This window comes from Pelophylax lessonae, assembly GCF_965119305.1.
Source record: "Pelophylax lessonae genome assembly, chromosome: 6".
In the NCBI taxonomy this organism is placed as follows: domain Eukaryota; kingdom Metazoa; phylum Chordata; class Amphibia; order Anura; family Ranidae; genus Pelophylax; species Pelophylax lessonae.
In genome coordinates, this window is record NC_138773.1 from 109,121,349 (window position 1) to 109,144,739 (window position 23,391).

The window sequence follows — 23,391 nt, forward strand, 5'->3', positions numbered from 1 at the left end:
TTAGTATTTTGCTTCCTCCCCCCCCCCTCCCTCCGGTGCCGCATTTGGCACCTTTCAGGGGGGAGGGGGGAACGGGTACCTGTTTTTGACAGGTACCCTTCCCCACTTCCGGAAGACGGCACCCCAGCGCCGTCCCTCGGAAAGATTGGCCCCCTCATCCTTCCCCCGCCGCCAAGCCAATCCGAATGTGCAGTGCGCATGCGCAGTAGGGACCAGCCCGTGAAGCCGCAAGGCTTCAATGCCGGGTTCCCTGACCGGCAATGGTGGCAGCAGCACCCGACAGCCTATGAAAACATCTGCTGCGGTGCCAACATCGCTGGACTCCAGGACAGGTAAGTGTCCTAATATTAAAATTCAGCAGCTACAGTATGTGTAGCTGCTGACTTTAATTTTTTTTTTTTGGGGGGGGGGGGGGGGGGGGAAATCAGCTGGTTGAATGGGTCTGGTTGAATGGGTCTGAATAGGCTACGATAGCACAGACATGCCTTTTTATTCATTCTTCACCACAATGCATGCTTGTTTGCAAGGTGTCCTGGGTGCCATTCAAAATGGTATTGCCAATGATGCGTTCCTGCAAGGCACAGATGTAAAGCCAGCCTTAGTGGGGTATTAGTGCAAGCATGTTAAACTTTGAAGGGTCCTTCTTCAATATGTGAACCAGGGCCCCCAAAAAATGTCTTCCTTATCAATAATGCCTATTATATACCTATTCCTCACAAAATAACATGGGGACATAAAAGCCTATTCCATAAAATAAAATGAGGTGGTTTCCATTGGTTAAAACGAAGGCCATACCAGAGATTAAGGCCCCATCTCAGCTAACTTGTAACTGCACCACTCTAGTAATCTTCATAAGGGAAGAAATTCAACATACAATATAGAAGGAGGTACATATTAAAGGAATACTAAATAATAGGTCTTAAAACCGATTAGAATAGGTATTTTAGTTTTTAAGGGGACTGTTTGGAAACCATACACAATAAATGTACATGTTAGGGGGTACTTGAGACAAGGTAACCCATGCCAGAGGGTTGACTTGTTTGTTGTATTTGTTAAAGTGGTTCTAAAGGTAGAAGGTTTTTTATCTTAATGCATTAAGATAAAGAACCTTCTGTGTGAACCAGCCCCCCTCATATTTACCTGTACCTGGCTGTACGAGACTCTCCCTCTTGATTGGCTGAGACACACAGCAAGCACCATTGGCTCCCACTGTTGTCAAGCAAAGTCAGTGAGCCAATGAGGAGAGAGAGGGGGCAGGGCTGAGCCGTGGCTCTGTGGCTGAATAGACACACAGAGCAGAGACTTGGCTTGGGTGCCCCCATAGCAAGCTTTTTGCTGTGGGGGCACTCAGTAGGAGGGAGGGGCAATTAGAGCTGGTGAGGGACCTGAGAAGAGGAGGATCGGATCTACTCTGTGCAGAACCACTGCACAGAGCAGGTGAGTATAACATGTTTGTTATTTAAAAAAAAAATTAATATTACTTGAAGGCATTTTCAGTCCAGTAAAAATAAAAAGAGCTGGTCTATGCAAAGTTATTTGTTGCCAGGATGTTGTTTAATTTAAACGCCAAAATTACTATGAATAAAATTGACTTATCAAACCTTACCCTAAGTCTGCCCCAACTTTTCCCTTTTACCAATCATGCTCCTAATTAAGTCAAAATTTATACATTTTCCTGCAGTACTATCTATGCCTATTTAAAAAAAACAAAAAAAAAACAGGACTACTCAATTAAATTTGCACAAAGCAACCATCAGAGGCAGGAGCGGAACAAACAGGGGACACAGTTTTTACATTTTTTAAGCAAAATAGGCCACATCTATGTACATGAACACAGCCTGCTAAGTTTAATAGATAAGTAACCCAGCACAGCAGGGAAAGTCAGTCCTAAATCTTGTTGCAGTAATTCATTTGTATAGCTAAACTAAAAAAAGGAGTCTGAATAGCTATCAGTCTGGACCTGCTTTACAAGCAAAAGGAGAGAAAAAAAAATCAAATATAGAGCCCCCCCCTTTTTCCCCAAAAGGCTGGCAAGCTTCTGTGAAACAGCAGCAGTGCCTTCTTCCATAAAATGTAGCATGAGCTAGATGGCAATTTCACAGTATTAATAAAAGCAATAGTAATACTAGAACATAATCTACTATAGGCAGTCTTAGTGCTTATGTCAACAGGCGTTTTTTTTCCCCCTGCATTTGGAACACACCTTAAAAACAGGTCAGCAAGATACAGCAGCACACATTGTAGTTCAGAGGATGCATCTGACCTGCTTTGTGTTTTATTCAGACCCAGAGTGTCCTACTGAGGTGTGTTTGTATGGCTGGCATAGCAGGTCAAATGAAGCCTCTTCTTGTTGTTTTTTCATTCATATGCAGTGTTTGGCTAGGTCACAGTGATGGCAAACCTTGGCACCCCAGATGTTTTGGAACTACATTTCCCATGATGCTCATGCACTCTGCAGTGTAGGTGATCATCATGGGAAATGTAGTTCCAAAACTTCTGGGGTGCCAAGGTTCGCCATCACTGGGCTAGGACGTCTATTGACATAAGCCCTTAAGGAAAGTTGGTGCAAAGCCTGCAACCCATTCTATATAAACAAATATCAGATCAACACATATCAGCACCCAGCATCTTTTCAGTTCGATCCCCCCTAACGGTAGAGCTATAAAAGTAAGCAGTCAGTGTCAGCCCTTTTTCGGTAAATATGTAAAAAAAAGAAAATGAGAAAACAAGATAACATAATTATACACTATTTTTGTTTAATTACCCTCAATGCTTGTACTAATATCTCTATAGCCTACTGGTGGGCTAAAGCCAAAGGGAAGCATGCATCCCCTAAGCAAGGAATGAGACAATGCACGATTCCTTTCTCTTTCCATAACCACCTCTCTTGGACTTGGACCAGATAGGCACTACTTGCACTTTGCAGTGTGCAGATGGTGCTGCCCCCTACAGAATTATGCATATATATATATATATATATATATATATATATATAGATAGATATATACAGAAAATGTATATATATATATATATATATATATATATATATATATATATAAATATTCTGTATATGCATCATATATGCATGAAAGAGAGGCAAAAATTAACAACCTAATGAGTTTGCAATTTGCAATACTTAAAGGAGTCAGTCCACTCATAACTGGCATTTCCACTATAAGGCAGGTGCTGATGGGCAAAATAGAAATTTGGCTTCTGAGTTTCTCTAAGTAACTCCAGCAAAATAAATCCTGGCTCTTCTCAATCCTGCTGTATGGCTGTTTCTGCCTAATCAGGAATCCTATGCTACCACCTCTCCATTAATGGGCCTCAGCAGGGGCGTGGAGCTGGGTACACAGGCACAGCAATTTTAGTGCTGGAATCCTTAGCAAGTACTAGAATGAATATTCAAGCCTCTGGTTTTGTTCAAACTTAAAAAAACAGAAAAAAAAAACCTATACTATAGCGAGAAGCAAGTTATGATACTGTGGCTGGAACTTTATTCCTGAGAGATGGTGATATACCTCAGAGTGTAATGGGACTTTGGACAGCAGTTAGATTATGTGAGGTCTGTTGATTTTGTCAATGCAGCAGAAGACAGCAGTGTCCCTTACTGTCACATAAGGTATGTACTGGAACAGTCATTCCACACAGGTTCTACTGTTGGATCTGCACGCTATCATATATGCTATACAACATCTAACAAAAATACACTTTTTTTTTTTTTTGGTCAGTGTAAACAATTAAGAAGGAGATCCAGAAAGAAAAAACATTTTGTAACATCTACAAAATAAACTCCTTATTGGATGAGTAGTTTAAGCTGCCATTGTCTTTGCTCAGAGTAGGGCAGATCACTCCTCCATGGCTGCCCAAGCATCCTCTGCCTTCTGGTAGTACTGATTTGCCAGCCTTCCTTTCATAGCCTCCATTGCAGCTTCAGCAGCCTCTGTGTACAAGTCACCTAGATGGAAAAGAAGACAGTGTGAGTGTCCAACAAACTATATATGCCATGGGTAGGACATTTTTATAAGCAACAATAGGTCTGACAGTATACAAAAAGTTGGACAAATACCCTCGGTTTCCTTTAAGGGATCTTTATTTTGAGGCTAACATGCATTTTTAGCTTCTTGGTCAGTTGCTTTAAAATGGTAAAGGAATGAGAGAGACTGGCATAAGGACTTTCAAATTGCTGCTTTGTGACACGCATCAGACACAGGTGCATAGGTCAGTCATTAAAGAAAAATTCCAGGTATAACATTTTTTGCAGTTACATTGGTCTATTTTGGACCAATGTAACTGCATACCATACCTGTGAGATCCATCTAGAAGCTGGAAATCACTGTAATAGACACCCCTACTCCAATGATTTCCACTAGCTTCTGGGTCCTGTGTGGACATTCTAAACTCAGGAGGTTTACCACCCAGCATGAGTGCCATTTAGAGCATGCTTTGCAGCTTTTCAATGAATGCAAAGTGTTCTATGATTGGGCGAGGTGGAGAAGCTGGGCAGGATCCTAGTCATTACACAGATTTAAACCGGACCAATGTGACTATGTAAAAAATGCCATGCCTAAAAAATTTTAAGCTCAGTAGAATAATCAGTCCTGCCTTCTGGTGTTCTAGTTAGATGTCTAAACATGCATAACATCTAGCATCCACCTAGTAAAACCTCCTCTGTATAAAAACCTTCCATCCACTGCATGGCCTCTCCTTTTCTGACTTCTGACTTCTTTATTCACTAAAAGTTTTTGTTAGTATTACAGATAGAACTAAGCCTTGTTTATTTCAAGGTGACTTACAACAAATGATAAAAGAACATTAGAGATATTACAGATCACTCTGTCTCCACCAGCCTTTTACTACCTAGGCCAGACTAAGAAGGAGAGCTTGCTGTTAGAAGTCATAACTAGAAAAGAAGAATTAAGTATAAAAGAATGTGTATCCATGATCCGTGGAAGGCTTTACCTATATGCATATGGTTGCAAGAATTATGGGCACGAAGAAGTTCAAAAAAATCTGGAAATTGAGTGGGTGGAGGGAGTGGGGTAGATAATGTGATTGTAAGTGTGAGTGGGTGTAATGTGTGACTTGTATCTATGAAGGGAGGTGTGATATTTAGTTTTGGAATAGAGAGTTTTGGAGGTGGGAGGAGTAATGAAAATATGTTTTTGGGGTGGAGGGAGGTGGGAAGTCTTATTGTTGAAAGAGGTGCGGGAGGGAACTGAGATAGACTTGGTGGATTGGAGTGGAGCCTGGTCTTCTGTGTCCAAAAGCTCATTTAATACAGATACCTTGGATGATGCATATAAGGTGCTTCTCTGTTCGTACTGGTGTGTTCTGCCGAAAACTCCAACTCGCCAAAATCTCCAACCAGTTCACTTCCGTTGAATCTCCAGCACCAATAATTGGAGACTTTGAGGAGTTGGTGTTTTCACAGATCACAGGCAGGGTATACACAACAGTACACAAATAGTTGGCTGTTTTGACAAAACAACGGGTAAGGAGGTAAAAAGTTGGCCCCGCCTCCGAGGTGGCCATGTTGTTGGTTAGCAGCGGGTGGACTAAGAAAGTTCACTCATTATATCTTGTATTGTAATGTATACGCTGCTGGTGTTCTGTGAAAACACCAACTCGTCGAAATCCCCAATTATTGATGCTGGAGAGTCACCGGAAGTGACGTGGTTGGAGATTTTAGCAAGTTGGAGTTTTTGGCAGAACAAGGGCCCATTCCAATCCATCCTATATTGACTGCTGTTTCCAGGGCTGTGGCCATCAGGGTGATGACATGCATACATGGTGGACATGCCCTATACTGATCAGTTTCTGGTCCTGAGTTTTTGGCCTCCTATTCACTTTATTCCATCTCCCAAAACAAAGAGAAGCTAAGTTTGCCTTGCTACACTGCCCAATCCCAGGCGTGTTCACCTACCAGAGGAAGCTTGTTTCCTACCTATTTTTGTCAGCTAAAAGAATGATTGCTTGGATAAACCATCTGTTCCCTTCCAAGGGGTAAGAGATCCCATGACCGAGTTGATGCTTAACAAACAGATGTCTAGCATCTGCAACGACACTCATGCAAAGTTTCTGCAAGTTTGAGAACCATGACCGTCTTATTCCTTTCCTACTCTCCCCCCAACCAGCTTGGGGTGCCTATGACGGACAGCCTCAATGCCCCTGGGCCCTTACCTTTCCCCTCTCTCTAGGCCTGCTAAATTGGGCCCTTCTTCCCCTCTAGCTTTTCTCATCCTCTCCCTGGCTCCGCACTGATTAGGTTCGCCTTCTCTCTCTCCGTATCACCACCTTTCTACAGTACCTATTTTTCTCATGATCTTTGATTTATCTCTTCTTTTTAGTTCTGCATAGGCCATAATTTGCACCATTGTGTGGATATTGGTGGGCCTAGCAGAGACTCCATTGCTGTAAGGAACCTCCCCAGGATCCCTTGGCCCTCATGGCATTATGAAAAGGCCTATCTTCAGTTGTTAAAATAGTTTTCGTTTCATGCTGCTGCAGTTTATCTACCTTTGTTAGGTAACTCTTGTCACCACTGTCAAAGCTAGCCCCTGCCTGGGCCGAACAATAGCATGTTTGGTACTTGTTAAAATGAATAAAAAATATTGAAACAGAAAGAGGTGTAGGAGGAATGCATTATGGGTGATGGTTAATTTGCAAATGTTTAGTGTTTAACCACTTGCCGAGCGCTTAACGAGGATTTATTGCGGCAGTCTGCCGCTGCTGGGCAAAGCGACGTAGACCTACGTCGCTCGCCCACGAGCCTGTAGGGGGCGAGCACGCGTTGCTGCGCTCCCGCCCCCGCTCATTCCCTGGGGACCTAGCGAGAGTGACCGGCGGCTCCGATGTCCGCCGGCCACTCGCGATCTTCCGCAGGAGAGGGAGAAAGGCAGACGGCTGATGTAAACACAGCCGTCTGTCATTCTCCCTGAAGAAATGACAGAGGCTATGCGATCCTGCTATGTAGGATCGTATGTCTCTGTGATCACTAGCCACGCTCCCTAACAGTTAGAATCATGCCCCTAGGGTCACACTTAACCGCTTGATCACCAATAAAGTTAACCCCTTCCCTGCCAGTTTCATTTTTACAGTAACAGTGCAGTGCATATTTATAGCACTGATTACTGTAGTAATGTCACTGGTACCCCCAAAAGTATGCCAAAAAATGTCAGTCAGGGGTCCGATCTGTCGGCCACAATGTCGCAGTCCTGCAAAAAAAAAAAAAATCGCAGATTGCCGCCATTACTAGTTTAAAAAAAAACAATGAAAATTACATTAATCTTTCCCGTAGTAAGTAAACGCAATAACGTTTGCGCAAACCAATCAAAATACACCTATTGCGATATTTTTTTTAACAAAAATATGTAGCAGAAAACAAATTGGCCTTAAATGTTAAAAAATTTTGATTTTTACATTTTTTTTGAGAATTTCATATATACAAAATGTGAAAAATATTATTTTTTCAAAATTGTCGCTCTTTTTTTGTTTATAGCGCAAAAAATAAAAATCACACAGGTGATCAAATACCACCAAAAGAAAGCTCTATTTGTGGGAAAAAAAGCACCTCAATTTCATTTAGGTACAGCATCGCACGACGGCACAATTGTCAGTTAAAGTCACGTAGTGCCGAATCGCAAAATAGGGCCTGGTCTTTGAGCAGCCAATTCCTCCGGGGCTAAAGTGGTTAATGTGTTACTAATTTGTATTTCTTTCATTTACGAGTGAGTGCAGCACAATGGTGGAGGGACAGTGGTGTCGTGTGAGGTCTAAGTTTGAGGGGAAGTTTGTGGCATAGGGACAGTGTGATTATGCAATTATTATTATTTCTATTACTATGAGTGGTGTTATTTGATAGTGTGGAAACATTGCTGTTGTTTATTTTTTGCATTTTTATGAAAAGTTTGTTTTATGCATATATTTTGAGAATTTTTAAATAAAAGAATAACAATTTTATTATTTTTTTACCTAGTGTCCAGGAAGGCTGGATGTAGTATGTTGTAAGTTGGATATCCTAAGGCATCATTCACACGGGTGTAAATAAGCGCACAACTGTGCGAGAGCCATGTTTTGCCTGCACGGGATGCACAGGTGTTCCATGCATTCACTTATAGGCAGTCCCGTTCATGTCATTTGGGATAAAGCAGCTGCATGGACACAATTGCTGCTCTAAACGTGACAGCCGGTGTCAAATAGGGAGCAGTGAAAGTGTCCATGCAGCCGCTGTATAGGCTAAACAAAGTCCTTGCACAGGTATATACTTAAGTACGCCCATGTGAATGAGGCCTTAAATTAATACCAAATGACAGACTCTTAAGGCCATATTTATAAAGCAGCGAATGTGACTTTCACCAAACATTTACTGGGGGTGAATGAATCCTGTCATTTATAATATTCACCCTAACTATTCACCAGCAGTGATTGTCAGAGTAACTGCTTTCTAAACATGCCCCTTAAGGCTCAGGCGAATGGTCGTAAGGCTTGCCGAACATTATACAATTTTCCTTTAGATTTACCAAAACCATATAATATGAGGTCAAACCTAAACACTTCATTTGTATGTAAACAGGCATCCTTTGCACTAAAAATTGAATAAGAAAGCTGTGTAATGTATGGCCAGCTTAAAGCATTCAGGGATTTAGTAACTACTATCCTAGGACCCGCAGCTACTGTGTACAGCCAGATATTCTAATCTCTGCAGTAGTCTGTATTGGGAGCATATGCCCGAGGGCGTGCTGAACTCAATCCCCAGCACATAACCACATTCAGTCGAAATGTCTAACTGCTGTCTATTGGCATCTGTGCACAGCAACCGGGGGTATCAGGAATTTTTTTTTACGGAGGCTCTGGACACTGCACGGCCCTCTTACGGCCATGTGCATGAGCGCTAATGGTGTAAGGCCAGCCATCTGTTTCTAGGTAAAAAAAACACTAGAATCAGTTTGGTTTACGGATGTTTAAAAATTCCATATTCTCTGTAGCATTAATAATAATTGGATGCACACTAAAATAAGTGGATCAGGACAAACAGCAGAAAGGTTATAAAAAAAGAAATAAAAAGAAGAGAGGCTGGCAGAATAAGGAAGATTCAAAGTAGGTCAAGTGGCTTGTCAGAAGAACACAGGGAAATTCACAGTGAATCATAAAAGAATGCATGCTAAAGCTTAATGACTGTAATTACTGGCTTGGAAAACAGATATAAAATGTATGCTGTCTAAGAGACACGGTCCCCCCCCCCCTCCTTGGAAAAAACGCTTTAACCCCCTTTTAAAAAGGATAAAAAATGATATGGGGTAAATAGTTTACCTGAACGTTGTGGGTCTTTCTCCAAGTTATGTCCCCCAGAAAGCAGCATTTCAGCTTCCCTAGCCAGCAGTAGATATTTGGGTTCATCTTGGGTACCATCATATTCTCCTCCTTCATCATAATCAGTCATATTCAGAGCAGAATTGTACCAATACAGAGCTTCTTTCCAGTCCTGTACCCTGTACAGATATGTTTATTAGCATATCATATTCTATTAAGCTGCATATAACCCATTATACAGGTCCTTCTCAAAAAATTAGCATATTGTGATAAAGTTCCTTATTTTCTGTAATGTACTGATAAACATTAGACTTTCATATATTTTAGATTCATTACACACAACTGAAGTAGTGCAAGCCTTTTATTGTTTTAATATTGATGATTTTGGCATACAGCTCATGAAAACCCAAAATTCCTATCTCAAAAAATTAGCATATTTCATCCGACCAATAAAAAAAAGTGTTTTTAATACAAAAAAAGTCAACCTTCAAAAAATGATGTTCAGTTATGCACTCAATACTTGGTCGGGAATCCTTTTGCAGAAATGACTGCTTCAATGCGGCGTGGCATGGAGGCAATCAGCCAGTGGCACTGCTGAGGTGTTATGGAGGCCCAGGATGCTTCGATAGGGGCCTTGAGCTCATCCAGAGTGTTGGGTCTTGCGTCTCTCAACTTTCTCCTCACAACATCCCACAGATTCTCTATGGGGTTCAGGTCAGGAGAGTTGGCAGGCCAATTGAGCACAGTAATACCATGGTCAGTAAACCATTTACCAGTGGTTTTGGCACTGTGAGCAGGTGCCAGGTCGTGCTGAAAAATTAAATCATCTCCATAAAGCTTTTCAGCAGATGGAAGCATGAAGTGCTCCAAAATCTCCTGATAGCTAGCTGCATTGACCCTGCCCTTGATAAAACACAGTGGACCAACACCAGCAGCTGACATGGCACCCCAGACCATCACTGACTGTGGGTACTTGTCACTGGACTTCAGGCATTTAGGCATTTCCCTTTCCCCAGTCTTCCTCCACACTCTGGCACCTTGATTTCTGAATGACAAATTTTGCTTTCATCCGAAAAAAGTACTTTGGACCACTGAGCAACAGTCCAGTGCTGCTTCTCTGTAGCCCAGGTCAGGCGCTTCTGCTGCTGTTTCTGGTTCAAAAGTGGCTTGACCTGGGGAATGCGGCACCTGTAGCACCATTTCCTGCACACGCCTGTACATGGTGGCTCTAGATGTTTCTACTCCAGACTCAGTCCACTGCTTCCGCAGGTCCCCCAAGGTCTGGAATCGGTCCTTCTCCACAATCTTCCTCAGGGTCCGGTCACCTCTTCTCATTGTGCAGCGTTTTCTGCCGCACTTTTTCCTTCCCACAGACTTCCCACTGAGGTGCCTTGATACAGCACTCTGGGAACAGCCTATTCGTTCAGAAATTTCTTTCTGTGTCTTACCCTCTTGCTTGAGGGTGTCAATGATGGCCTACTGGACAGCAGTCAGGTCGGCAGTCTTACCCATGATTGCGGTTTTGAGTAATGAACCAGGCTGGAAGTTTTTAAAAGCCTCAGGAATCTTTTGCAGGTGTTTAGAGTTAATTAGTTGATTCAGATGATTAGGTTAATAGCTCGTTTAGAGAACCTTTTCATGATATGCTAATTTTTTGAGATAGGAATTTTGGGTTTTCATGAGCTGTATGCCAAAATCATCAATATTAAAACAATAAAAGGCTTGCACTACTTCAGTTGTGTGTAATGAATCTAAAATATATGAAAGTCTAATGTTTATCAGTACATTACAGAAAATAATGAACTTTATCACAATATGCTAATTTTTTGAGAAGGACCTGTATTATCTGGAATGAGGGCAATACAATATCCAGAAATAGAAATAAACTAGAAACCAAAAACAGGTTTGACACAGATATACATTATTATTATAGCAGTGTAAAGTATATTCTCAATCTTTATCATTACCTGTCTACTGTAAGATTGATTCCTGTGTCATAAGCTCGAGCAATGTGAATCATAGAAGGACGGTCACCAGCTTCTGCAGCCATCAATAAATAGTTAAAGCCCTTAGTTCTGTTTTCTTCTGTGTCCTTTAGGTAAAGAATGTAAAGAGGTAATTCAATTCGGGGGTCTACTGGGCTTTTTTTTTACACAGTAATACTATGAGCAACCAATCAAAGTTCCATTAATTGCACCCAGACTAAGGTTCTCTGCCATGTCCTAGGCTAAAAACTAGAGCTACAGTATATCAGTAATGATATGTAGCAACAACATATGGGGCTACTAAAATCGTCAGGATTAATTACTAGAAGTAATTGGCTACGCATTGGAAGTTTCCAAGATGCAGAAGGTGGGAACCAGTGACCAAAGATGACATTTGGAAATTTCTGGACCTAATAATACTTCAGGGAGTGGTGGGAAAACCCCTGCAGAAGTGGTATTGGACAACCAATACATTACTTGCCACTTCATTCTTTGGCACGGTCATGTCAGAGTGCAGATTCTCCCTCATAATGAAATATCTCCACTTCGAAAACAATGAAGAATTTGATGACATTTATTATTATTAGATTATAATTTGTGATTTCGTGTTTCAAACTTTATCATACCCGAGATGTCTACCAGACTCTTGTTTGGACAGATTTAAGTGAGCTATTCCTAAGAATTACAGGCCTAAAATATAAAATAACATATTTCCATGCAAAACAATGTACCACTTTTAGCACAAAAATTCTGACATAAATCAGACTGCCAGGGAGGTTAAATACAAAAAGGACACCAAGATTCAAATAGGAATACACATGGCTCCCTTATTTAAATAATATTTGTTTAGCCCAGATTTCCGCTTTAACATCCAAACTACTTTCAAGCAAGCAAAAGACTCAAAGCCACCCAACAAACACATACCAAAATAAATGTAAAAATTTAGAAAAAAGCCTTAGCAAGACATGTGACTTATGATGGTTATCCAGAATGGTGCAGCCCACAGCAACTATGTATTCACATTTCTTCATTTCAGATTAAAAATTAAAAGGGATAATATAATTGTTTGCTGCATAGACACTTCAACATGCATTCAAAAGGCAATATGTGTTTATCCTACCGGCACAGAAACTTCAGTCAGGATATGATGAGACAGCTGAGAACACATGAGACCAAGGCCGATGATGGCTTCCAGTTCTCCACAATGAGCAGCATGCTCTAGGTGATATATGGCAGATTTCTGATCCCAGTCCTGATCCTTCTCACAGAAACGCCCGGCTTCATGGTAACGCACCATAGCCAAGTGAACCTACCAAGCAATTAGACAAAACAGGTTTATAACAGTGTACATAAGTGGATTAGAGGTGGACTTCAACTACCCGTTCTTATTTCTGTGATTTCAGAGAGGCACACTTTTTGATACCCACCCTTCATATTGTACCTTTTGTTTTCTGTCTGCTTTAATGCAGCCAAATTTTCGAAGCACATTTGAAATGTTACTTGACATTTTATTATTAAGGATGAGCCCCTCAATTGTTAAGCCTGACCCCTTGAAGCAATGAGGAGTTCCCATTCTCCCAGAACATCAATCAGCTCCAAATTAGCTTCCTCTCTCACCTTTTCGGTTCCTCTGGTTTTACCCACAAGTCAATGACAAGCATCTTCTTCCAATGGAACATCAGCTGAAGCTCCTCTCTTCCCTATACAGCTCAACATCAATCAACCCCCCCACCTCAGATTTAATTCTAACTATTCTTCCAACTGTCCACAGTGTGATCATAAATAGGCCTCCTGTATGGTCTGCCTTGTCAATAATCAGATCTCACTCTTCCTACCTCTCAACAGTCCGTGATCATTCTATATTCCAGCAGCTCTCTTATTTCCTTCTTAATCCCATGGTCAGTTCTTGTTTTCCCTTCCAATGTTCCATGGTCAACTATCACTAATCTCTTGCTTTCACTCCATTCAATTTACAGGTTCCTCTCTGACTCTCTGTGCCATTCTGTCTCCTATCTAACCCTCCCAATGTCAACAATCAGCTGCCACTTTACCCCTCTATACATTGTCCATTGTCAGTACATTGTCAGCTTCCACTCTATCTGTTCTGTTCAAGGTGCACAATCTGTTTCTCAGCTACACCTCCTGTAGCCACATCACCACTGTGTTTATTGAGCTTCCACTTCAACTCTTTCACTGGTCCAAGTATAATAGCACACCCAACTTCATGTCAGACTGGTAATTAATCACAAATCAGTAGTGCCATTGTTTCAGGGATATATACAGTAGCTAGCAACAGTATGATATGGCTGTTAATAAGGTACATTTTAGCAAATCAAAGTAAAAATTTTGCCAGCCTGGATAATAACAGAGAATATTCTTTAAAACATGGGTGTCCAACCTTTTGGCTTCTCTGGGCCACATTGAGTGTAGAGAAATTTTCTCGGGCTGCATATAAAATATAAACTATAGTTAAGGTATATAAGTAATAAAACGCCGCTGCTGCCCGCCCCTCAGCACTAATTTAACACAACTAGAGGATGATCCCTTCCGAGGCAGCCTCTGCCTACAGTTAGTTGGAAGCTGCTGTGGCCGTGCACCTGATCTGACTTCCTTCTTCCCCACCAAATTGTCAGGGGGCAGTGGGCGGCATTGCCTGGGGCTCTGGGCCGCATGCGGCCCCTGGGCCGCAGGTTGGACATGCCTGCTTTAAAATGTTTGCGCAAAAGTTCATTTTATTGAAAAAATCATTTATTAGAGACAGATTCAGAGATACAAGCAGCTCAAAAGTATTGTAAAAATGTTTACATTACTTTAAACGTGGAGCTTGGCCTAACCACTACTGCCTTTGAAAAAGAGAGGCTTTAGGGTGAATGATGGAGGAGACTTGGCTAAAAAAAAGTTGAGATTTCTGTAAAAATTCAGATGTCTATACCTCTGGAACTCATATTTACGCTGGAATAGTTTTCTTTTAAGATAAACTTTGCTGGTAGGACTTTCAACTTTAAAAATGTAAAATGCAGACACAGGCCAGGCAAATTCTGGGAACTACCCAGTAAAAACATGCAATGTGTTTATTTCTGGAACCATACATTCTCATGATTTCATACTGTTTGTTTCAAAAGCCTTAATTTACCTTTCCGAGAATTGACTTTCCAATCTTCTTTTCAAGATCGAGTGCATTAAGCCTTTGCATTTCGACTGCAACACAGGAAGGTCGATGAATATGTACACGATCTGCATGAAACTGGTTCCATTTCTCCACTGTCACCTGAAAGATTCAAAAACAGAGAATTAGTTTAATCTACGATATCTCAACAGAAATTAGTGCACAGTACATCTACATTTCTGAATAATCAACAACACTTTCATGACCAGAGGTTACTGTTACCTAGATCCAGACCCAATTTAGCAGTGTCAGCATGTGTCAGTTAACTGGAGGCCTGGTTGATACCTAAGCAGGTTGCAGTTTGCATATTCCAGGTGCATTTTGCATTTTTCAATACAAGTTTTTGATCCATTGAAGTTTATGGAACCATAAAAAAGCCCCTGGCCCTTTCCATAAAATGCATAGATGTGAACGTGACCTATAAGAAACCATGTTAAATGGACTGTAGTGTGTTTTTACAAAACTGAAAACGCACAAAAAAAAAATGCATAGGTGGGAACCAGGCCTGACAGTTACTCTTTCACTGATTTACATACCTAAATATTTGAGAAGTATGGGATAGACCAGTGTTTCTCAACTCTGGTCCTCAGGTCACACTAACAGGTCAGGTTTGCAAGAAAACTGAAATACATCACAGGTGATATAATTTGCTGCTTAGTGATTGCAGTATTCTAATCTGTATCTCCCCAAGGTAATACTTAAAATCTGGCCTGTTAGTGTGCCCTGAGGACCAGAGTTGAGAAACTCTGGGATAGACTAAATAGTTAGCAAGTATTACCATAATCATGAATCGGCTGTTATTCCTTTCCGTTTGTTTTTCCAGCAGGAGCACTTCACCTATTATGTAGGTCCCTGCATAGGTCCATTTGCAGCTTGAAAGTTTAGAGAGGACGGTTACAACTTCAGCAATCTGCCCCCTTTCCTGTCCCTCCTCTACTGAACAGGCACACACCTGGACAGTAAACAAGTTCAGGCACTGTGCTATTCTTGTGTGTAGTGGCAAATACATAATGCCCCTTTCACACGGGCTTTCCGATCAGGTCCACCTGTCAGTTTTTTAGGTGGACCTGATCGGAGGCTCCATGTACCTCTATGGAGCAGCGGATGTCAGCAGTGACATCTCCGCTGACACCCGCTGCTCTCCGATCCAACGTGGTCTGTGAAATCCCGACGGATGGCAACCCTATTTTCCATCCATCTGGAGGATCGGTTTGGATGAAAATGGACAGGCGGTCCGTTTCCAACTGATCTCCCATAGAGAAGAGAGTGGGGATCTGACAGCTCCGTCTCTGCAAAGTAAGCGGAGACGAAGCAGTCATCTGCCTGCTCAGTGGGGATCGGCGGATCGATCCCCCCTGAGCAAAACATAGTCTGCCGGGCGGAAAGCCCATGTGAAAGGACCCGGAGTGGTATAGAAATTTCTGGATCTAGCGGGAGGTGTTGTGGAGGGCTGTGCTCCCCCCCCCCATTTCAGTTGTGCCCCCCATCCTCCATGGAATCTGTGCCTGTTGGGCTACTTCTCACATACCACACTGCACAGTCTGAGCACAGCTCCTCTCACATAGCACACAGCTCAGACTGATTCTCTTTCAGACAGTCTCTATCTGTAAACTGAGTAGCTGCCTGCTATCCTGCACAGCCGTTTTGTATCTGGGAACTTCACAGGTCAGAACTGCAGCATCGCAGGCAGCTACACAATGTCCAGAAAGAGGCTGTCTCTAAGAGAACCTACCTGAGCTGTGTGCCATATGAGAGAAAAGTAAAAGGGGGAGCAGACAGAGCCCAAAGCTGACATCAATCAAACAGAGAAGGAAAGTGGGTGGATTCCCAAAAATGATGGTCAACATAGGAATCCAGAGAAGACTGTAGCCCCTCCCACAGGTATGTACATTGATGTATTTGCAGCTCACATGGTATAGGATATAGCTAAAAAAGGAAACCCAGACTTCTGTTTAATGACCTAAAAGGCTTTTTTTGGTACATGGTTTTATGAAAAATACCCTGAACTGTCGTTGACAAATGCATAAAGTGTTAGAAAATGTATCTGAAATGTAATTTACATTATTTTTGATAATGCAAGTATGAGACAGTTACAGTACACTATTAAATAGACAGCACAGCAGATGAACCCTGCAGCCTAAAGATAGTAGTATTGATTTTCTAGCTGAAGTCTATCATTTTTTAAATGAAGCTTCCAGCATGTATTTTATCACTATATTAGAGCAGAGATAGTGATCACTCAATCGTTAGTGGTTGTACCAACAAAAGAGAGCCAACAGCCTTGCAAAGTGTCAGTTGTCAAAGGGGAGGATGTTAATCACTGTATCTCTAAAACAGAGCATCATGAGCAGTAAGTTTTTTGGGATAACCCAAAATGGAGCCAATACTTGGTTTATGTGTGGTAGCTTGGTAACAATGGTTTCCAGAAAAAAAAAGAGGCAATCTCCTCAACAGAAATGCAAACGGCAATAAAAACTTGACAGGGGATTCTAACCTTATCCCACCCTACCAAAAAAGTTTTGCATTTACATACACTTTAAAAAAAATGTAAAAAATATCTATGGTACCATAGGGACAAGATTTTCTTTGCTGCCGGTTCCAGCACCCGCACCCCCCCCCCCCCCCTGCGTTGCAACGCTCGCGGGGTAGGGATCCGCCGAGCACACAGCTGGAGGACAGCTGGAGGACAGCGGAAGGACAGCGGGGGATCGCAGGGGAAGGTGAGTTTTAGAATGTAAAACAACAGATTTCTATGCAAAACAATGTACTGCTTTTAGCACAGAAATCCTGACATAATCAGACCGCCAGGGAGGTTAAAGCGTTTGTTACACCAACACTTCATATTCCTGTTATGTGCCTGTTGTACCATGTACTTGTATCAGAAAGTATCCTGTTCTCTTTGTATTGCTTCCTTTATGTGAAATACCTGGTGTTCCTGCCAGTCCCTCTGCTTTCCTATAAAAAGTGGATCGCACTAAGCAGGAGAGAACAACGTGGCCAGTTCTCTAGCTATGCTGGGAACTCTGTATGCTCTCCTCCAATGATCAGACTTGTCCTTACAACCCCCCCCCAGCCGCCGCACAGCCTTTGACTGGGAAGCATAGTGTGCTTTTGCTTCTCCTCCCACCAGCTCTTTTGCAGCTGGTAACAGAGGGAATGGTTTTAAAATGTGACCGTTTACAATCACTCTAAATGGCTCTGCTCCAGGGAGATTAAGTTTAATATTTGTAATAATAACTGAGGTTCTTCAGTCCCCTTATTAGCTCTGATGCTCTTCTCTGAACTCTCTCCAGTTCAAGCACATCCTTTATTAAGATTTGTGACCAGAACTGGATAAAGATGTGGCTAAAGAGAGTTTTGTAAAGTGACAGAATTATAGTTTTATCTCTCAAGTAAATACCTTTGCATGCTAATAGTCTGCTGGTCTTGCTTGCTGCAGCTTGGCATTTAACGCTATTGGTGAGTCTGTCATCTACTAGGATCCCCTTATTTTTTTTCCATCCTAGATTCCCCCAGAAGTTCTCACCCTAGCGATAACTTGCATTCACATTTTTAGCCCACATGTGCATTACTTTACATTTTTCAGTAACACTTCATCTGACATACAGCCGCCCACCCCTCCATTTTATTGAGGTGCTCTTGTAAAGCAGTTGTATCCTGTTGTGAAGTTATTGCCTTGCCTAGCTTTGTGTCATCAGCAAATACTGAGATTGAACTATTTATTTCAAGCTCTATATCATTTATGAACACAAGCATTGGTTTATCCTAGATATTCTATGTGGCACACAGGAAACACATGTGCTCAGATGGAAAATTGCTATAGCGCTATTCCGTATGGAGATCCTTAAAAAAAATAACACAACTATACAATATCAGGTAGCTTCTGCTGCTACTGTGCTGAACATTTGTGTGTGTGAACACTGCTCTAGGTTAGTCTCCCATCTCCACCTCCACTAACATAAAGACCAGGTGCTGGCACCGTCCATCACGGATTCCAATGAGAAAAAAATAATTTTGGCTGGCTGCATGTCCAGTAAAATCAGGTTTTTTTCAGCAACTCCATAAAAACACGTCTAAACACACAAATAGAGGGAAACAGCATCACCAGCTAACGTATTTTACGATCTCTTAGTGCTTTGAGCTATGAATAAGGGCTAAGGGAGCGTAAAAAAACGTTAGCTGGTGATGTTGTTCCTCTCTATTTGTGTGTTTGGACATGTTTTAATGGACTTGCTGAAAGAAAGGTAATTTTACTGGACGTGCGGCCAACCAGATTTCTTTTTTGCTCATGTGCTGAAAATTTGCTTGTGCAGGCCTCGACAAATCCCGGGCGCCAGGTCGCATTTGCGACTAGAATTAGCGACCTGGCGCCTGGGGTGCCCTGCTTGAGCTGTCCTGTCCCTTTTGCGCCCCCCACCTCCTCTTCGAGTTCACGGACTTCCACGCCGTCCAGAAATTTAGTCCCCGGCTTTTCGGCCTTCTTCTGTGAGATAAGAAGCTAGGGGAACTGGCGCCCTCTTGTGGTGGCCGGGAGTAATGCATGTTCTCAATGCCTTTTCTTCTCCTTCCAAAGAGGAGAAGAGAGGGAAGTTTTTTAAGGCTTCATCTCTCTGTCCAGTTACCTTTGCTTAAAGGTAAGTGGACAGGGAGTGTGGTTATTATTATTAATTTATTTTTTAAATGTAAAAAAAATAATAATTTTTTTTTTTTTTAATTATTAAAAAAAAAAATAAAAAAATGTTTTCTTTTTTTTTCTTCAATTCTTATTAAAAAAAATATATATATATATAAATATATATATATCTTTTTTTTTTTTTCCTCATCGCCGTGCCACAGCCAAAGGCCCCTTTCACACGGGCTGTCTGATCAGGTCCGCCTGTCAGTTTTTCAGGCAGACCTGATCGGACCGTTCAGTCTCCTCTATGGAGCGGTAATCTGCCGCCATCTGACCCTGCCCGCCAAAAACAGACGGATGGTGGTTCTATTTTCTATCCATCCCGTGGATCCGATCAGATGGCATCGGATGGAAAGAGACAGACAGTCTGTTTCCATCCAATTGCGCTATATAGGAGAGTGGGGTTCTAGTCGTATTTATGTGTAAATTTAGTATCAGTTTTATTAAATAAAGCTTGGTTGTTAGTTTAAAAAAAAAAAAAAAAACTGGCTCCTAACTTTTTTAGCTGGCTCCTAGATTTCAGGCAAATTTGTCAAGCCCTGTGCTTGTGTATAATAAAATCACATACTACTCATGCACAGCCACTCGCACAAAAATGTCAAATGTTTGCCTTGAAGTTTAGAGCTTTGAATAAAACCGGCACAATTTGGAATAAAAGATATGATGGAAAAATTCATAAGCAAAGGTTACATCCAGGGAAAGTTTCAAATCAGATTGATCATTAGATTAGGATTTAAAAGCAAATCTTAACTTTTCCTATAAATTTGGGATTAGCTCTGCCTTGCTCACCTCCCAACTGGGCATTTGCGGCAGAATCACTGAGATTCTGCCCACTATGGAACTGGGCCTTAAAGCAATGAGCTACTTTGTTAACCATTAGCTACATAGACTTGGAAGGTAGGAAGGGAGAGGCCAAGATGAACTCAGCTAAAGATGAGATTTTCATACAATTTTGACACAGCTTTGATCTTTAGATTTCAAGATCCATCCTTAGCATGTGTATTTTAATAAAGGTAACCTCTAATGCATTTTTGCACCATATGCAGTAACCCAGGTTGCTGTAAGGTTTACATTGACACTTGAAATAAAATCACATGCATGCTTAATTTAAAAAGGTATAACTGAACCAACCTAAATATTGTTAAAGTGACTCTGTTGTTAAAATCAGCCTGTCAGTAGAAGTGACCCCTGCAAAGAATAGAGTAAACTTCTCCTCTCCCGCAACACTGCAAGAGCAGGCGCCATTTAAATACTCTATGGAAACCAACGCTTTAGATATTGGTATTTTTGGTCCCACTGCTGAGCACAGTGGTTCTTTCTGTCAACCCCTACATCAATACCCTGTCTTGTAGTGAGGCAGGAATTGACATGAAAAACCAATAGGGTTCCAGCAAAGCAACACTTACGGAATTGCCAATTTGTAAAGAGTCTTCCGGTGGCGATTACTCTTCATTACCATCTTCTTTGCAGGTAACATTTTATTGGTAGTTTGATTCTAGCAACAGCAACTTTAAATATTTATACCGTGTTCACAAAACAAATTACATGTTTGAGCAAATATAGTTTATGTACCATGCAAACAACTGGAGACAACATTGGTGTTATTTAGAAACGTAAACCACAACAACCAATCAGGACAGACAAAGCTGACTTCTGATTGGTTGGTAGAGATATTAGCCACTCCTAAACAGATAGAAGTACACTATTTATAGGAATTTGCGCTGTAAAGCCATGCATTATCCATTTCTCATTATCAGATAAATATCCATCCAAATCATGTGCAATCAACACAATAAAGATGGCACCATTAAGTAACATAGATGGCACTCATTGGAAATTTTGCAGGGCATCATGCAGAATCACCAGTTTATTCCGGGGGCTGTTTTTAGGGTTCGCATAGACTTTATATAAAGGACATTTGCTCTAGTTGAAGAAAAGAAATTAGAAACAAAAAGATGATGTGATGTATTATGAGATGAAATAAATAAAACAGCAGTACTAGCCTTATGTTGTTACCTTACAATATTTCAGAATGGGACACTTACAAACACCAACCTGCACAAATCATACACTCTTCCATATAAAGTCTAAGATTTAAGGTTTTCTTTTGAAAATGCATTTCTGAAGCAAGCTAGAATATGTATAGGAAGCATTTCTGGGACCACGGACTAAAATTATTCTTAGCAAAATATTTTGGTTGGAAATTTTAGGGAACTATAAAATTGACTAATGCCTCGTACACACGCACCGATTGTCGGCCGAACGATCGGCCGTCTTTTGTCCAGTGTTGTTGTGTTGGTTAAAATGTGCTCTAGACTGCACACGAATTTTGTCGGCCAACAACAACCAACTGCAGAAGTGATGTCATACTTTTCGTGTGTTTTTTCTTCTCTGAGCATGCCCAGTCTTGCTCATCTGACTTTTGTCGGCCGAAATCTGTACTGACTGACGAACAATCGGCCGTTCTGGTGACGGCCAACAAAAATTTTATAGCATGCACACCAGATTTTGTTCGGCCGAAAAGTCACAGTTGGTTTTGCCGGAAGCATCATACTAACAAGCCAACAATCGGCCGATGGCCGAAAATTTACGTCCAACAATCGGTGCGTGTGTACGGGGCTTAAAGGTGGCCATAGTCAGGAGTCTTCCTGTGAACAACGGGTAGGGAGATATCTGCCCATCCTTGAGCAGGTTATTAGTACCAGCTTTCAGAACTGTCTGATGACGACAGTGGTTCACGGACAGTAATTTTGTTATTCACGTATGGGGACTGAACGATTGGCCCCGTTTGCTGAGAACTTTTCTAATCAATTTTAAAAAATCATGCTGCACAGTAGGAAATACCTATGTTCTTTTTTTTCCCCAACTATAAGAGCAGGAAAGGTGCTCAAATAGCTATCTATTACCGAGCCATTAAATGGACAGGTTTAAAGAGACTCTTTTGGCAATAGTGGGTGCCAACACTACAGGTAGGAAGCATAGGCACTCAGAGGTTACTGCAGCAGCCTCCAAAATACTTCTTTCATAGTCAAACCTTGGTCAGCTCCCACACATCTGAATAGTGTAAGAGCTTGCCACTAAGCATCCTACTCACATCCCTATTGGTCCATCACCAAGATCGACAGCCTCACTGGCCAATTTGAATGTGGTAGACGTTGAGGAGGCTGCTGTAAGCACATGCAAGCACCTCTAGGCATTGACATTTTATACCTGCAGCAGTTTCTTTTTTTTGTTGTTTGCCTCATGACAGAGTATTTTAAATCTAGCCCAAAAAGTAAAATATATGACAATTATTACAATTGCAAATGGGTATAACCAATTTTAGGCAGTACTGCTGTTTTAAGGATTAAAATAAAAACAAGTAACAGCGAAATGATGGTAGAGAAAGACTACAGAAGAAAAATGTATTTACTGCCGCATACCTTGCCGAAGCTGTCTTCAGACTCTGACTCAAGTCTTCTCCGGTTATAATTTGCGTGGATCTGTGTTAATGAACATGGATTAAAAATACTGTGTTTATCAAAAGACAATTAGATCTACTTTCTAAAATAAGTCCTAGTCCTGAATTAGAGCTGCACGATTCTGGATAAAATGAGAATCACAATTTTTTTGCTTGGAATAAAGATCACGATTCTCGGCATAAGATCATATTTTACATTATACAAAAAATTGGGCTAACTTTACTGTTTTTTTTTTTTTTAATTCAATAAAGTGTATTTTTTACCAAAAAACTGAATTTCAAAGACTTCTGTGCAAATACAGTGTGACATAAAATATTGCAACAATCGCCATTTTATTCTCTAGGGTCTCTGCTAAGAAACAATATAATGTTTAGGGGTTCTAAGTAATTTTCTAGCAAAAAATACTGATTTTAACTTGTAAGCAAGAAATGTCAGAAAAAGGCTTAGGCTACGTTTCCACTATTGCGGCTACAAAGTCGCACGACTTCAAGCGCGATTTGTTTGCGGCAACTTCTGGGGACTTCAGGGCGACTACCTTCTATGAGGGACAAGTCGCACTGAAGTCGCCCAAAAGTAGTGCAAAAACCTTTTTTCAAGTCGCTGTGACTCAAGTCGCAGCAGTTAGAACGGTCCTAATTGTAAATAATGGATTTTGACTTGACATGTGTCAAGTCGCAATAGTGGAAACGGAGCCTAAGGGCTCTTTCACACGGCCGCTCCGTATGTCCGTATATCACCCCATCCGTTTGCGGGTGATATACGGACATAATGCTTGTCAATGGGATTGTGGAT

At 41.3% G+C, this 23,391-nt stretch overlaps 1 protein-coding gene across 1 annotated transcript in view; it reads right to left on the reverse strand.

Annotated features, from left to right (window-relative positions):
- Positions 1-3,135: 3,135 nt before the first annotated feature.
- EEF2K (eukaryotic elongation factor 2 kinase) overlaps positions 3,136-23,391 on the reverse strand; it is a 160,326-nt gene continuing 140,070 nt past the window's right edge. Inside the window, exons 14-20 of the mRNA XM_082261297.1 lie at positions 22,561-22,620; positions 21,002-21,061; positions 14,431-14,565; positions 12,418-12,606; positions 11,280-11,404; positions 9,313-9,491; positions 3,136-3,958 (exon numbers count right to left, since the gene is read on the reverse strand). Coding sequence (XP_082117423.1) covers positions 3,849-3,958; positions 9,313-9,491; positions 11,280-11,404; positions 12,418-12,606; positions 14,431-14,565; positions 21,002-21,061; positions 22,561-22,620 — 858 coding nt within the window. The 3' untranslated portion in view covers positions 3,136-3,848. The remainder of the gene's footprint in view (positions 3,959-9,312; positions 9,492-11,279; positions 11,405-12,417; positions 12,607-14,430; positions 14,566-21,001; positions 21,062-22,560; positions 22,621-23,391) is intronic.